Source organism: Giraffa tippelskirchi, chromosome 2 (assembly GCF_054371585.1).
Source record: "Giraffa tippelskirchi isolate mGirTip1 chromosome 2, T2T-mGirTip1v1.2.pri, whole genome shotgun sequence".
In the NCBI taxonomy this organism is placed as follows: domain Eukaryota; kingdom Metazoa; phylum Chordata; class Mammalia; order Artiodactyla; family Giraffidae; genus Giraffa; species Giraffa tippelskirchi.
In genome coordinates, this window is record NC_137276.1 from 11,788,527 (window position 1) to 11,805,073 (window position 16,547).

At 38.2% G+C, this 16,547-nt stretch overlaps 1 protein-coding gene across 16 annotated transcripts in view; it reads right to left on the reverse strand.

Moving 5' to 3' along the window:
- Window positions 1-16,547, reverse strand: part of SEC23IP (SEC23 interacting protein) — a 115,173-nt gene that overhangs the window by 91,809 nt on the left and 6,817 nt on the right. For all 16 annotated transcript variants that reach the window (XR_014067190.1, XR_014067179.1, XR_014067171.1 and 13 more), the window contains 10 exons: window positions 15,831-16,053; window positions 14,669-14,862; window positions 11,710-11,799; window positions 8,275-8,395; window positions 7,602-7,691; window positions 6,610-6,751; window positions 3,194-3,402; window positions 2,700-2,818; window positions 2,154-2,306; window positions 455-550 (listed from right to left, as the gene is read on the reverse strand). Coding sequence is in view for 11 of the 16 variants with exons in the window: in XM_081535674.1 (XP_081391800.1) it covers window positions 455-550; window positions 2,154-2,306; window positions 2,700-2,818; window positions 3,194-3,402; window positions 6,610-6,751; window positions 7,602-7,691; window positions 8,275-8,395; window positions 11,710-11,799; window positions 14,669-14,862; window positions 15,831-16,053 (1,437 nt within the window). In the remaining 5 variants the exon portion in view is untranslated. The remainder of the gene's footprint in view (window positions 1-454; window positions 551-2,153; window positions 2,307-2,699; window positions 2,819-3,193; window positions 3,403-6,609; window positions 6,752-7,601; window positions 7,692-8,274; window positions 8,396-11,709; window positions 11,800-14,668; window positions 14,863-15,830; window positions 16,054-16,547) is intronic.

The window sequence follows — 16,547 nt, forward strand, 5'->3', positions numbered from 1 at the left end:
TGGCTTCATCTACTCTGCAATCCTGTAAGGAAGGCATTATCGCTCCTACTGTAGAAATGAAGGAAACCAAGGACCAGAAAAGTGGAGCAAACTGCTCATGAAAATATGGTTAATGAGCAGTTGAGCTGGAAATTAGGGTCACCAGCTCATCTATTTGTCTAGGACTTATCCAGTGTTGCACTGGGAAATATGCAAATACCAATTTTAAAACTGAAAGTCCTTTATCCTGAACTTTGATCAGCCCCAGGAAAACCAGGAATTGGAATGCAATCAGAATTTAAACCCAGTTCTGGCTGACTCCCACATCTGGGCTTCCATACTCGATTACTGTTCCCTTGAGCAGGGAGCACAGTAACTGGCCTAACCATAATGGTATGAACAAAAATTTCCAAAATATAAACAAGCTAGTCAGAGACAAGTTGTGTTTTCTTTTAGGAGCAGTAATGAACTTTACCAGTTTGACAGCTTTATGTTTTACAAAGTTAGCTATCTTCTTTCTGGGTCCAAGCGGTATCCCCATTTCCTTCAGATCATCCACTGTACACATAAGCTTTAAAAGAAAACAGACAAGCGCATTAGTCAATCTAATGATACATGAACTGAAACTGAAAAAAGGAAATTATGAAAAGAAACTGTATCATCTAAGATAATTGAATATCCTAGTCAATTTAAGTTAATTTTTTCACCTCCACCCTCAATAATTTTTTTAATTATGAATTAATTTAGGTGGTAAAATCTTCAGCCTCCACATCTAAACCATTCTCTTAATTTTTAACAGAAAATACATGCATGGTTGTACAGTATCAAAAGTTATGTCAAGCGTAAAATGAAGTCTCTTCCTTCCACCCACCCAACCACCCAGTCCTCTGAGCGGAAACTGCAGGTAACTTGTTCTCCTTCCAGAGACATCTTATATACACACAGCATCCCATGTTTTTCCATGTGTGCAACCTATACGCATCACCAACTCAACGGACATGAATTTAAGCAACTCTAGTTAACTTAATGAAAAAGTGTAGGACAAGGAAGCCTGGCACGCTACAGTCCAAGGGATCGTAAAGAGTAGGACATGACTTAGTGACTGAACAACAAACCTATATACACAAACAGGTCTGAATTTTGGTCTTTTCACCTAACAAACCTTAGAGATCATTCCACACCAATCCTTCTGGCACTGCCCCATTCATTCAACAGCTGCAGGGTTCGCCACTGTGTGCATGCACCATAAATGATTTCACTGGCACCCTACTAGTGGACACAGGTGTTCCTAAGGTGATGCTATTACAAATAGTGCTACAGTGAGTATCCTTGGAAATACTCCTATATGAGTATTTTTCCACAGGAAATACCCTTGGCAGTGAAATTGCTGGGCTAAGTGTATGCATTCTTTGTATTTTAAAAGATAGGACTTCCCTGGTGGCCCAGTGGCTGAGACTCCACGCTCCCAATGCAGGGTGCCGAGGTTTGAGCCCTGGTCAGGGAACAAGATCCCACATATTGCAACTAAAACCTGGTGCAGCCAAATAAATATTTTAAAAATAATAAAAGATATTGTTGGACTGCCCTCCATAGAGGTTGTACCAATTTATGCTCTTACTCCAGTACGTATCAGTACCTATTTCCTGTTATCCCAGCCACAGAGTGTATTAAATCAAACTCTTAATATTCTTGCCAAACTGATAGGTTAAAAAAAAATCTCGTTGCACTTTTAATTCATATTTTTCTTGAGTTTCTTGATAAGCTGCTTGTTATTTTATTTTCCATGTACATCTGTTCATATCCTTTGCCTATTTTCCTATTGTGTTGATGGTTTTTGTGTAGTTAATTTGTAGAAACTTTGAAAAATAAGGAAATACATGCTCTGTCTATAAGGTGTGCTCCAAATCGTCTTAACCTATCATTGGCCTTTAGATATTGTTTATGGGATCCCCTACTACACAATTTTTTTTCCTTATGGCTTGTGGGTTTTGTTATACTTAGAAAAGTCTTCCCAGATTATTAAAAAAAAAAGTTCTCCTGATTTTTTCAATTTTTTTAAACATTTAAGTCTCTGCTTACACTGTGATGTAAAAGGGTTTAAATCTTAATAATTTTCCATCTCATACACAGGAAAAACAATTTCAGACAAAAATGAATCAAATGATCATCGGTACCAGAGATTCCATATCAATCTTTTCCTTTTCAAAAGTGCTAACATATTCAGAGAGGCTAAGTGCTTCCAGAGTTTCCTGCAAAGTCAGGACTTCTTCATTTTCCACATCAAGGTCACAAGACTCATCCAACGTCAGCTTTGGCTCTTCAGGTATCTTTGTAAAAAAAAGTTGGGAGAACATTATAAAGTTCAGAAAAACTCCCATAAAATATCTTCTGATCTATGGGAAAATCTTAATTCTGTTCCATATATAAATCATAATTTTTGGCAGTTTGTTATTCCAAGTTTGAATATTCAGAAAATTACTAAAATTACTAAATTTGTATGCCATTTCCTACAATAATTTACTTCACATTTTTTAAACAAACCATAAACATTCTATCACATTTAAATGTATAATCCATAAGGAAGACAAGTGAGAAACTCAAACACGCTCTATGGCTCCATCATACTTGTAAACCTCAAGGAGTTTTGTTACATAAAATCAGTACAGATTTTGAAAAGCTCTTTGGCTCAAACTCTAAATCTAGATGTTAGTAGGCCATACCTGCTTTTCCTGAAAATGTGGTTGCTTCACAACTCCATTAGCAACAGCAAAAGGCACAGGAGACTTTGATATGCTCAAATCTTTTTGATTAGACAGGATGTCAAACAATATTAAAGAGCCTTAAAATAAAAAAAGGATTTTGATTTTTTGTTTTATAATGTACTAGGTGCTTCTATAACACTAAATAAATTCTCCTACTCATTTTGTTCAACGTCCCAAGCGGAGGCCACATAAAGTTTAGATGCTAATCAAGATCTGATAATCAATATTCTTGCTTTACCAAATAGCAGAATGAATTAAAATATAAAGCATTCCTAGGCAACATGAAAGGTGAATAGCAAAAGGCAGAATGTAAACTCAAAGCATTCACTTCTACCCTTTATAAAATTGAAAATCTGTAATTATAGATCTCTAACGAACCATATCACCCACACTGAAAACAGTGATGACTCAACAAAAATTGTACTTTAAATGTGGAAATTTAAAAGTTTCACCTAAGCTGTGACCAGCAACAGAGACCCCTCCTTTGAAGTCCGGGTTCCGACTCATGAAGAGTGCATACAGACGGTTTATTTCCAATCCCACTTTCTCCACAATCGTCTGACAGTAGGTGGGGCTGTTGTAAAATAAAATGTCTAGCAAGGTCTCATTGGTAAAGTGACGAAATCGACCAATACTCGGTAAAGTGATTTTCTTAATATTCCTGTTTAGAAAGAAAAAAGTATACTTAGTAACCACCCTAAATATGAGTTCATAAAAGTTTTGATTTTGAATCCTGAAAATACACTGAGAAAAAAAAACTCACAGACTAATTAGGAGATTTCAGACGGTTACTGTAAATAAATCAAGATAAACCAAAAACGTTATCAACTTGTGCCTATAACTATACTGTGAATTTGTGGATTCTCTAAAGTTATCATATAAAATAAGGCCAAAACAAAGATCTTTATTTCATTTTTAAAGAGGAAAGCCTACCTTTCATTTTTCTTCCAATTTACTGGGAATCAGGATACCTGACAAAAATTGTAGGTAGCAAGGACAACAGAGAATGTAGCAAGAAACTAGGAAAGGAGTTTAAGAGAATGAAAATCTTTCCTGGTTTGAGATGGTCATATTTCAGGACACAGCACAGCACAGGAACACCCAGAGAGAAAGAAAACAGCCCCGTGACAGGGCCTCAGTTCAGTTCAGTCGCTCAGTCGTGTCCGACTCTTTGCGACCCCATGGACTGCAGCATGTCAGGCCTCCCTGCCCAGCATCAACTCCCAGAGTTTACTCAAACTCATGTCCTTTGAGTCAGTGATGCCATCCAACCATCTCATCCTCTGTACAGGGCCTCACATGATAAAATGTTCGTAGGTTAGTTTTATTAAAACACGTGCCCTGAAACATCATGACTTTCACTAAAATCCAAGTATGTTATCAGCTCTGTGTCCCTAGCAGAAATACTTTCTAAATCTGTGGTTCCCAACTGGAAGCAATCAAAAGTAAGTGGAGACCTTTTTAGTTGTCACAGTGCCTGGTAAGTGCTGCTGGCATTTAGACTAAGGATACTAAATGGCCTACAAAACACACAACAGTCTTTCATGACAAAGAACTGTCCTGCCAGAAGAGTCTCCACTGAGAAACAATCATCTAAACCAGTGGTTCTCAACTAGGGGCAACTCTGCCACCAGGGCACATCTGGCAACGACTAGAGACATTTTTGGTTGTTAAATTAGAGGTAAGGTTGTGTTACTCTTATTTGGAGGGTAGAGGCCAAGGGTACTATTCAACATGCTACAATGTACAGGACAGCCCCATGTCTGAACCACTACAGAAAAAAAAAACTGCTACAGGTAAGTATTTTAAAACCAGTTTAAGTTTTTCAGATTCTTTTAAATATTTACAATAGAAATATACACACCACATACATATATAATCAGGCATGCACACATACAAAGTAGCATATAAACTTAACAGTGAATGCAGAGTTCCAAAGAATAGCAAGGAGAGATAAGAAAGCCTTCCTCAGCGATCAGTGCAAAGAAATAGAGGAAAACAACAGATTGGGAAAGACTAGAGATCTCTTCAAGAAAATTAGAGATACCAAAGGAACATTTCATGCAAAGATAGGCTCGATAAAGGACAGAAATGGTATGGACCTAACAGAAGCAGAAGATATTAAGAAGAGGTGGCAAGAATACACAGAAGAACTGTACAAAAAAGATCTTCACGACCCAGATAATCACGATGGTGTGATCACTCACCTAGAGCCAGACATCCTGGAATGTGAAGTCAAGTGGGCCTTAGAAAGCATCACTATGAACAAAGCTAGTGGAGGTGATGGAATTTCAGTTGAGCTATTTCAAATCCTCAAAGGTGATGCTGTTAAAGTGCTGCACTTGATATGGCAGCAAATTTGGAAAACTCAGCAGTGGCCACAGGACTGGAAGAGGTCAGTTTTCGTTCCAATCCCAAAGAAAGACAATGCCAAAGAATGCTCAAACTACCGCACAATTGCACTCATCTCACACGCTAGTAAAGTAATGCTCAAAATTCTCCAAGCCAGGCTTCAGCAATACGTGAACCATGAACTTCCAGATGTTCAAGCTGGTTTTAGAAAAGGCAGAGGAACCAGAGATCAAATTGCCAATATCCGCTGGATCATCGAAAAAGCAAGAGAGATCCAGAAAAACATCTATTTCTGCTTTATTGACTATGCCAAAGCCTTTGACTGTATGGAAAAACTGTGGAAAATTCTGAAGAGATGGGAATACCAGACCATCTGATCTGTCTCTTGAGAAACCTGTATGCAGGTCAGGAAGCAACGGTTAGAACTGGACATGGAACAACAGACTGGTTCCAAATAAGAAAAGGAGTACGTCAAGGCTGTATATTGTCACCCTGCTTATTTAACTTATATGCAGAGGACATCATGAGAAACGCTGGGCTGGAAGAAACACAAGCTAGAATCAAGATTGCCGGGAGAAATATCAATAACCTCAGATATGCAGATGACACCACCCTTATGGCAGAAAGTGAAGAAGAACTAAAGAGCCTCTTGATGAAGGTGAAAGAGAGTGAAAAAGTTGGCTTAAAGCTCAACGTTCAGAAAACTAAGATCATGGCATCTGGTCCCATCACTTCATGGGAAATAGATGGGGAAACAGTGGAAACAGTGTCAGACTTTATTTTTTGGGGCTCCAGAATCACTGCTGATGGTGACTGCAGCCATGAAATTAAAAGACGCTTACTCCTTGGAAGGAAGGTTATGGCCAACCTAGATAGCATATTTAAAAGCAGAGACATTACTTTGCCAACAAAAGTCTGTCTAGTCAAGGCTATGGTTTTTCCAGTGGTCATGTATGGATGTGAGAGTTGGACGGTGAAGAAAGCTGAATGTCGAAGAATTGATGCTTTTGAACTGTGGTGTTGGAGGAGACTCTTGAGAACCCCTTGGACTGCAAGGAGATCCAATCAATCCATCCTAAAGGAGATCAATCCTGGGTATTCATTGGAAGGACTGATGTTGAAGCTGAAACTCCAATACTTTGGCCACCACATGCGAAGGGTTGACTTATTGGAAAAGACCCTAATGCTGGGTAGGATTGGGGGCGGGAGGAGAAGGGGACAACAGAGGATGAGATGGTTGGATGGCATCACCAACTCGATGGACATGGGTTTGGGCAGACTTCGGGAGTTGGTGATGGACAGGGAGGCCTGGCGTGCTGCGATTCATGGGGTCGCAAGGAGTTGGACATGACTGAGCGACTGAACTGAACTGAACTGAATCATATATAAGAGCAAATATATAATCAAAGCTTTTTAGTGTACTTGTTGAAGTCATAATAAACTACTTCATACGATAGTTTAAAATTTGAATCTAAGCTTGACTAATCTGAAAACCAAGTTATCAAAATCCACAAACCTGTCAACACCTGTGGCATCTCCACCCAAGGAACTGTGCCAGTGAACTGGAAGGAACTCCACTCTGCTTACTTTCCGATCATCTAAAGATTTCTTGAAATGTGTCTGCAGCAATTTGAGAGAAACCACCCTAAAATCATCCACTTAAAGAAAAAAAATCAGGGAAGACAAATGTACTTGATTAAATTTTGCTACCTTGGTAAGCAGTCAGCAATCACCTCAATTATACCAGTATTTTTTGTAACACTAACTTTTCAAAGAAAAAAACTGACAAAATTTAGTTCGGAAATAAAAAAAAAACCCAATCTTTAAGAAGTTCTTTCATTATTTTACAGGAACAGATAAATGACTGAAAACTATTGGCTCAACTACCACTACTGGCAGGCAGAAATGCACTGTGGGTAGACTCTGGAGTCAAATTAACCTGCTCCAGAACCTCCCAGACTGAGACACAGGAGAGGTTGACATACTCTGGGCCTCAGCTCCTTACTCAACAGTAAAGATGACAGTAACAGCACCTATACCTCAAAGAGTTATTGTGAGGGCTAAATGATACAAAACATGTAAGGTACTTGGCACATACCAAGTATTCAATAAATACGAACTATTACTACAAACAAAAAAATAAACTTCATAGCTTATTTATGTAAAACAGACAAATTCATAGTGCCTTTAAATAACTTCTCACAACTACTCCACCAGAAATCAGTTCAACGTGTAGGTGTTTCTAGTAGCTCAAAGTGTTCAGGCAGAGGCTGTCAGAAGGGCTCAATTATTTCCAAGATTCCTGCTCATTCTTCACAGTCTAGGATTTTATGAGTTACAAATGTCATAAGAGCAAAACAAGTACAAATTAGTATTGCCCAGTCATCAGTTCAATCTCCTCTGACAGTCTGTCAGCAAACAGTATACAGCTGGAAACTCTTTAAAACGAAGGTTTAAAGTTCTAATAGTTCTCAAATCATTTCATGAAATAAAGTGACTAACACTTACCACATTCAATAATGCTTCTAAAGCGCAAGTCACACACAGGTCCAATGCCATGTACCATGAACACCAAATGGTCAACCTGAGGCATTTCCCCTGCAAAAGACAGACAGACATGCACACATCCATACATACAAACATACACAAGCTGGAGACTGGTGTAGGTTTTCTTAAACGAGTAGCAATATTCAATATCCCTTTTGTCATCACAAACTTGCCAAAATTGGATGAACAAGGCTCAAAGTCCATCTTGGCATAAAACAGTGAACTAGGCCACCGGAGAAGCTATGAGCCAATGACAACCATCAGTTTTGTACCTATAGATAGAGGTTCCATAACTTTGTCATTTCTCCAGAACTGCCCAGGGCACTAAGGCCCACATGGAGAAGCAATTTGCCAATATAAAACTTACAATCTTTTCCCAAAATCCTTCTCTTATTAGATTTATACACACTATAATGAACATTTCCAAGTTAAATCCACTATTTTTACTCTGATTATTTCATTCAGATTGTAGACTGATTCAGATTATTTAATCTGAATAATCATTCAGATGATTTCATTTCATTCATTATTTCATTCAAATATGGCTGGTAATCCTAATAACTGTTTGCTTTTCTCATTATTTTAAAGTAGGAAAGTTTAAAAATGATCTTGATCCTAAACAAATTATACAAACCATCAGGAATTTCATCAAGGTTATCATCAATTCCACGCTTTACAACCCTAGGCCTTGTCTGTCCATCTTGTGTGGTCCCCCATTCATCAGGCACCGAGGAAGGTTGGAACTGAACAATAACCTTCAAGATACAGAGAAGGATTATGACAGAGCTCACTACCGAATTCATTTCCAGTATAAATTAAATAATTTATTTCAATACATGATAAACTACTTCATAGTATAGCTTATAAATCAAGTACTTATACTGCTCCCTAAAATCAGTTTTCTAACAGTCTTGCTGGTGTTCAGTAACCATTAAAACTAAGCAAGTCAATACCATTATTTCCAATGCTTGCGTTGAAAAATAATACAACTAAATGAGAAGTAGTTTGTCTTGATTTAAAAATATAACAAATTTCCAGGTTTACACGTAAGAAATTAAAGAAAAGTTACCTGCAGTAGAGGAATCTTTGTTTTATAAACACATATAAGGCAAATCCTCTAGATAACAAAGTACAAATTCAATCTCAATGTCAAAAATGGATTTACCTACCACTTTTCAGGAAGACATACACTATTCTGTTAAATCAACTGCATTAAATTTAGTCCAATGTCACATGGAAAAATCTCAAACAACCTAATCTACCATCTAAAGGAATCAGAAAAAGAACAAAAAATGACGTCCAAAGTCAGCAGAAGGAAGGAACTAATTAAGATCAGAGAGGAAATAAATAAAACAGAGATCAAAATAAACAACAAGAAAGATCAATGAAACCAAGAGCTGGTTTTTTTGAAACAGATAAACAAAACTGATAAACTGTTAACCAGGTTTACCAAGAAGAGGAGACAACTAAACAAAATAAGAAATGAAAAAGGAGAAATAACAACCAAAATTCAACACCCACTCCTGACAAAACTCATCAAAATTGGTACAGAAAGACCATATCTCAACATAACAAAGGCCATTTATGTAAAAACCCACCGCTAACATCATACTCAATGGTGAAAAGCTGATACTGAAAACAAGACAAAGATGCCCACTCCTGCCACCACTATTTAACATAGTGTTGGAAGTCTGGCCACAGCAATCAGATTAGAAAAAGACACAAAAGGCATCCAAACTGGAAAGGAAGAAGTAAAACTGTCATTATCTGCACATGACATGACACTGTATACAGAAAATCCTAAAGTCTCCACCAAAAAACTACTAGAACCGATATATGAATTCAGTAAAGCGGCAGAACACAGGCGTTAATACACAGAACCCTGTTGCTTTTCTACACACTAACAATGAGCTATAAGGGGAAGAAAAAGAAAAAAATCCCGCTTAAAACCTCTTCGAAAATAAAATACCTAGGAATAAACTTCGGAGAAGGCAATGGCACCCCACTCCAGTACTCTTGCCTGGAAAATCCCATGGACGGAGGAGCCTGGTAGGCTGCAGTCCATGGGGTCACTAAGAGTCGGACACGACTGAGCGACTTCACTTTCACTTTTCACTTTCATGCATTGGAGAAGGAAATGGCAGCCCACTCCAGTGTTCTTGCCTGGAGAATCCCAGGGACGGGGGAGCCTGGTGGGCTGCTGTCTATGGGGTCGCACAGAGTCAGGCACGACTGAAGCGACTTAGCAGCAGCAGAAGGAATAAACTTAAACCAAAAAACTTAAAAGTTTACAGCAACACTAGTTATACCAGCCAAGATATGAAAGCAACCCAAGTGTCCATCAACAGACAAGTGGATAAAGAAGATGCTGGACACACACATAGATATAGACACATACACACACACGCTGGAATATTAGCTATAAAAAAGAATGAAATTCTTCCATCTACAGCAACATGGATGGACCTAGAAAACATGTGCAGTGAAATTAAGTTAGAAAAGACAAATACTATACCACTTATCTGTGGAGTCTTAAAAAATAAAACAAACTAATGTATATAGAAAAACAGAAAGACTCATAGATTAAAAAAAACAAAAAAAGCAAAGCAGTTTAACAAGTAGGGAGAGGGAAAGGAGTAAGGCGAGATAAGGTAGGGGATTAAGAGACACAGGATGAGATGGCTGGATGGCATCACCGACTTGATGGACATGGGTTTCAGTAGACTCCAGGAGTTGGTGATGAACAGGGAGGCCTGGCGTGCTGCGATTCATGGGGTCGCAAAGAGACACAACTGAGCGACTGAACTGAAATGAACTGAAGAGACACAATCTACTATATATAAAATAGATAAGCTACAAGGATATATTGCACAGCACAAGGAATTACAGCCATTATCTTGTAATAACTTCCAGTGGAGTGTAATCTATAAAATTACTGAGTCACAATGCTGTAACCTGAAACTAATATATTGTATAAATCAACTATACTTCAATTAAAAAAGTAAAATGATAGTTTAACTTAACATCAACCTCTCCCTCCCCCTCAAAAAATGAATGCATGTAAGATGGTATGCACAGTTCTGTGTGTTTATATAAAAACAAGAGTTTAAAAAAAAACAATTAAAAAAGAGTAAGCATGGTTACCATTTAGAGGCGAAACTAGGGGAACGTAGTAGTAAAAGGCTTTTATTTTTCATTTAATACCTTTCAACACTTTAAATTTTGACGGGCTATGGGTATGTTTTTATTTACTTATTTCAATATATCAGTAAGGACTATAGAGGTGGTCAGAATACAGATTATTTTTGTTTTTCTTTTACATTTTTCTGTAATAAATAGCCTATGTTCTGAGAAACTACACTTGCACTCTGCTAGATGCTTTTGCACAACAACCTCACTTCATCTAAAATATGACCCTAGGAGATTGTTGTAGATGAGAGTCCTAGAGCTTAGATTAAGGATGGTAACTGGAAGAATTTGAACACTACACCGGGGATCTTTAAAGAAACAAGAAAAGTTCCTGGAGACAATATAAACAAAAAGAGGAAGAATGTATTTTACTGTAAAGGTTGAAACAAACCACTCTCAAGGGAAAGGTAGACAAACTATTGCCGCAGGTCAAACCTGGCCCACCACTCATTTTTATAAGCAAATGAAAATACTGACATATTGTTTTAATTGAAATAGTTTGTTTTATTGAAAATAGCCATGCCCGTTGGTTTACATACTGCCTAAATACCAATACACTTTCAGAGACTACATGGCCTACAAAGCCTTAAATATTTACTCTTTGACCCTTCACAGAAAAGTCTGCTGACCTTGGGTCAAGTACAAAAACTTGTCAAGCTTAATTTCAATGATGCACACTAACCTTTAGCTAATGTGCTGTCATAAATAGAAACTTAGCGAGAGAAATTTAAATTTCATTTATTTTTCTATCATCCATGCAATGCACTTGTTATAAATATATCCCTATTGCAGAATAAAAGTGAACACTTATCAAACCCATTCAGCAAAATAATCATTTTTTAAAACCTAAACATTTTAATATCTTAAATAATACCATTACCTTTGGATTGTGCATAACAATTGTCTCTCCACTTGGAAACTCTAATCTTCGGTGCCACTGATTTGTGGTTACAGCTTTCTTATATGCAGCCTACAATGGAAACAACATACAATCCAGTAAGACAGATCTGTATCACATTAAGAGAAAGTGTGGAAGAAAATTATTAACAATGATAGTAATAAAAAACAACAGTAATAGCAGCTCTCATTTACTAAGCGGTTATCAAACTTAACATTTTACATACAGTACCTCCTTTGATCAACTGCTTTTAATCAGCCCTAAATAACATTATCCCCCTTACACAGAGGTGAAAACCAAAGTTTAGAGTTGTCTATTAATTTCTTTGTTGTTGTTATTCAGTTGCTAATTCGACTCTTTGCAACCCTAAGACTGCAGCATACCAGGATCCCCTGTCCTTCACCATCTCCTGGAATTGCTCATATTCATGTCAGCTGAGTCAGTGATACTATCGAATCATCCCATCCTCTGCCTCCCCTTCTCCTTCTGCCTTCAATCTTTCCCAGCATCAGGGTCTTTTCCAATGTGTCAGCTCTTCGCATCACATGGCCAAAGTATTGACGCTTCAGCATCAGTCTTTCCAGTGAATATTCAGGGTTGATTTTCTTCAGGACTGACTGGTTTGATCTCCTCCTTGCTGTCCAAGGGACTCTCAAGAGTCTTCTCCAGCATCACAATTCGAAAGCATCAAGTCTTCAGAGCTCAGCCTTCTTTATGGTCCAACTCTCGCATTCATACATGACTACCAGAAAAACCATAGCTTTGACTAGACAGACCTTTGTCAGCAAAGTGATGTCTATGCTTTTTAAGACATTGCCTAGGTCTGTCATAGCTTTCAAGGAGCAACAGTATTTTAATTTCGCGGCTGCAGTCACCAACCACAGTGATTTTGGAACCCAAGAAAATAAAATCTGTCACTGCTTCCACTTTTTCCCCTTCTATTTGCCATGAAGTGATAGGACCAGATGCCATGATCTTAGTTTACTGAATGCTGAGTTTTAAGCCAGCTTTTTCACTCTTTTTCACCCTCTTCAAAAGACTCTTTAGTTCCTCTTTGCTTTCTGCTGCCATTAAAGTGGTATCACCTGCATATCTGAGGTTGTTGATATTTCTCCCGGCAATCTTGATTCCAGTATGTGCTTCATCCAGCCCGGCATTGTGCATAATGTACTCTGTATATAAACTAAATAAGCAGGGTGACAATATACAGACTTGTTGTACTCCTTTCCCAATTCTGAACCAGTCCACTGTTCTATATCTGGTTCTAACTATTGCTTCTTGACCCAAATACAGGTTTCTTAGGAGATAGGTAAGGTGGTCTGGTATTCTCATTTCTTTCAGATTTTCCGGTTTGCTGTGATCCACACAGTCAAAGGCTTTAGCTGAGTCAACTAAACAGAAGGAGATGTTTTTCTGGAATTCCCTTGCTTTCTCCATGATCCAACAAATGTTGGCAATTTGATCTCTGGTTCCTCTGCCTTTTCTAAATCCAGCTTGTACATCTGGAAGTTCTCAGTTCATATACTACTGAAGCCTAGCTTGAAGGATTTTGAGCACAACCTTACCAGCATGTGAAATGAGAGCAACTGTATGGCAGTTTGAACATTCTTTGGCATTGTCCTTCTTTGGGATTGGAGTGACCTTTTCCAGTCCTGTGGCCACTGTTTAGTTTTCCAAATTTGCTAACATACTGGGTACAGCACTTAAACAGCATCACCTTTTAGGATGTGAAATAACTCAGTTGAAATTCCATCACCTCCACTAGCTTTGTTCATAGTAATGCTTCCTAAGGCCCACGTGACTTCACACTCCAGAGCCAGATGTCTGGCTCTAGGTGAGTGACCACACCATCATGGTTATCCAGGTCATTAGACCTTTTTTGTACAGTTCTTCTGTGTATTCTTGCCACCTCTTCTTAAAGGACCCCCTTCACAGATCACAGCTCTGTCCTGGTAAAGGGGCTTGTATAACTCAGTGAGGCATGCCATGCAGGGTCACCCAAGACAAATGAGTCAGAGTGAAGAGTTCTGACAAAATATGGTCCACCAGGAGGGAATAGCAACCCATTTCAGTACTCTTGCCAGGAGATCCCCATGAACAGTATCAAAAGGCAAAAAGGGACGACAGACAGGTTTACTAACTTGTTTGTGGTGGTGGTTTCACAGGTGTGTGGATATGCCCAAACTTTTTGAATCATATAATATCATAAATACATATAGTTCACTGCCTGTCAGTTATACTTCCAATGCTACCTGAAGCCCACTTGACTTCACACTACAGGATGTCTGGCTCTAGGTGAGTAAACACACCGTAGTGGTTATCCAGGTCATTAAGATCCTTCTTGGATAGTTCTTCTGTATGTTCCTGCCACCTCTTCATAATCTCTTCTGCTTCTGTTAGGTCTTTTTCATTTCTGTCCTTTATCATGCCCATGTATGCAGATGAATTAATTTAACTTATTTCAAATATTTAAATACTCAATTATTAAGATCAACAATAAATTAACACTATTATGTAAAGCAACATTAACCATCAGTTTTAAAATAGTTAAAAAGTCTCACAACATCTATTCCTATTCTTATGTTTATTTTCATAAACCCTTTTAATGAATATTAATTTGAAAAACATCCATATGCTTGGCATGTATTAGTAGCAGCAGATCCCAGCAGCCTAAGTTCTTTTGAAGGTTCGATACAATATCTTATTATATTAGATCTGTAATGTTCCCCTGAAAAACATTCTATCTTCAGACACCAAGGCCACAATTAGCACTTCAAAAAAGATGACATTACTTAAAAAGTAGTCTTCTTTGTGAATAGGATCAAGATGAGGTGTCTTGTAAATAAAGCCTGCTCCACTGTGAGAGGTATTACATGAGGCTCCAATGTATACAGAGTCTATGTGTTTTAAGGAAAGGCATAAAAGAATAAAGCCCACGTACCTCTAGCTTTTCACTGAACTCCTCTGTATAGGGAATAAATCTGCTGTCTGTGTCACCTTTGTAGAACCAAGTACAGCGTCTCACTTCGGCTGGTTCCTCTTCCCAGTACACAGCTTTCCGCATCCGGTCATAAAGGTAGACGTCGTAGCGCCCTCCATCAGTGCCAAGGACCACACTCTCAGGGTCTGGCTGGACTGGAGAACAAAGTCCACACTTTAATTCAACAGTTACAAGGTACATTTAAAAGTAATAAATAATGAATATGGTGACTCGTCTAACATTAAAGACAAAGAACAAAGCTCATTTCTATTCAAAAACAGAATTTTAAGATTAATCTGTGCTGCTCAAAATGATGACTCTTTTTAAGTGGAGAAGAAATAATCAGAGTAAAATATAAAAACATCATGAAATAATTCCAATAAATGGTAGGGTTTTTTCTCTATATATCAAAGCAGCAAATGCTCCAAGAACACTTCTAAATAGGTGATTTTTAAGTCCTAAGATGAAATATCTTCAGGATAAACAAAGAAACCTATTTCTACAGTGAAGACTTCTCAGAGTCTTAACACACTCCTGTGCACCGCCTTAAGAGAGGGATCCACCTGCTCCAGTGAAGGAAAAAAAAGAGAGAAATGGATGTAGTTACAGCACTTCCAAAACTCTTATCTGCAGGAACAAGAGTTCCATAGAAAATGCTTTATAAATGCCCTCTGAAGTGAAAATGAAAGTCGCTCAGTCATGTCCGACTCATTGCAACCCCATGGACTATACAGTCCATGGAATTCTCCAGGTCAGAATACTGGAGTGGGTAGCCTTTCCCTTCTCCAGGGGATCTTCCCAATCCAGGGATCGAACCCAGGTCTTCCACACTGCTCTCTGGCTACAAACAAATAAAGGAAATACGAAAACTGATACCTGGATTATTTGAACTACTTTATTTCTTGGATTTAAAATACTTTTAAACAAAAAATTATTAAAACATGTCTTCAAATACCTTACTCAAATAACCCAGAACTTAAAGTATCATCACCTCAAGGTACAGAGGATGGTGAGGTCTACAGGATTAAAGAATGTGACATTCATAAAAAGGAGGCCATGGATAATTACTCTTCATTCCACTCTTCCTCAAATCAGATACAAATGATGTAGGACCCACACTTACCTGAATTATAGATTTCTTCAAGATTCAAAGAGTCAAAAACACTGAAAGGCATCCATAGTTGTTTGTATTCTATCTCCTTGCAGTAAAACCAGTGGGGCTGGACAGGTTCATACTGGTTCTGAAGTAGAAAAGGAGGTGGCGCCGACACAGGGGCTCCCGCAGGTCTGGCAGGTGCCTGCTGCTGGACTGGGGGGGGTGACCCTGCCTGCGCTGAAGGAGGAATCTGGGAGGGACAAGAGACAGGACCATCAGTCAGTCCAAAGGAACAATTCTGTGTATGCTGCAGACCCAAACTGACATTAGTAATAATTATCCTTAATACTTCTCTAGACAGCTATTTAATAACTAAGCTCCAGAGCAATTAAATTTTTTTAAAAAAAATCTAACAAAATCCCATGCCAGCTGTAAAGTGAACAGGGCTTTCTCACACTGATGGCAAGGTAAACTAACACCTTTATAGAAATCAATCCAGCAGTACATCTCCTGTCATTTCTTTAATCTTTAAGACATGCATAATCCTCGAGAATTCTGTGGCAGTCCAGTGGTTAGGACTTGGTGTTTTCACTGCTAAGGGTGTGGGGTCATCCCTGGTTCAGGAACTAAGATCCCACAAGTCATGAGGCATGGCCAAAAAAAATAAATAAATAATGCATATTCCTTGACCTAGCTATTCCATTTCTAAGAATTCATCCTAAAGTCATAACTGTAAAAATTTAT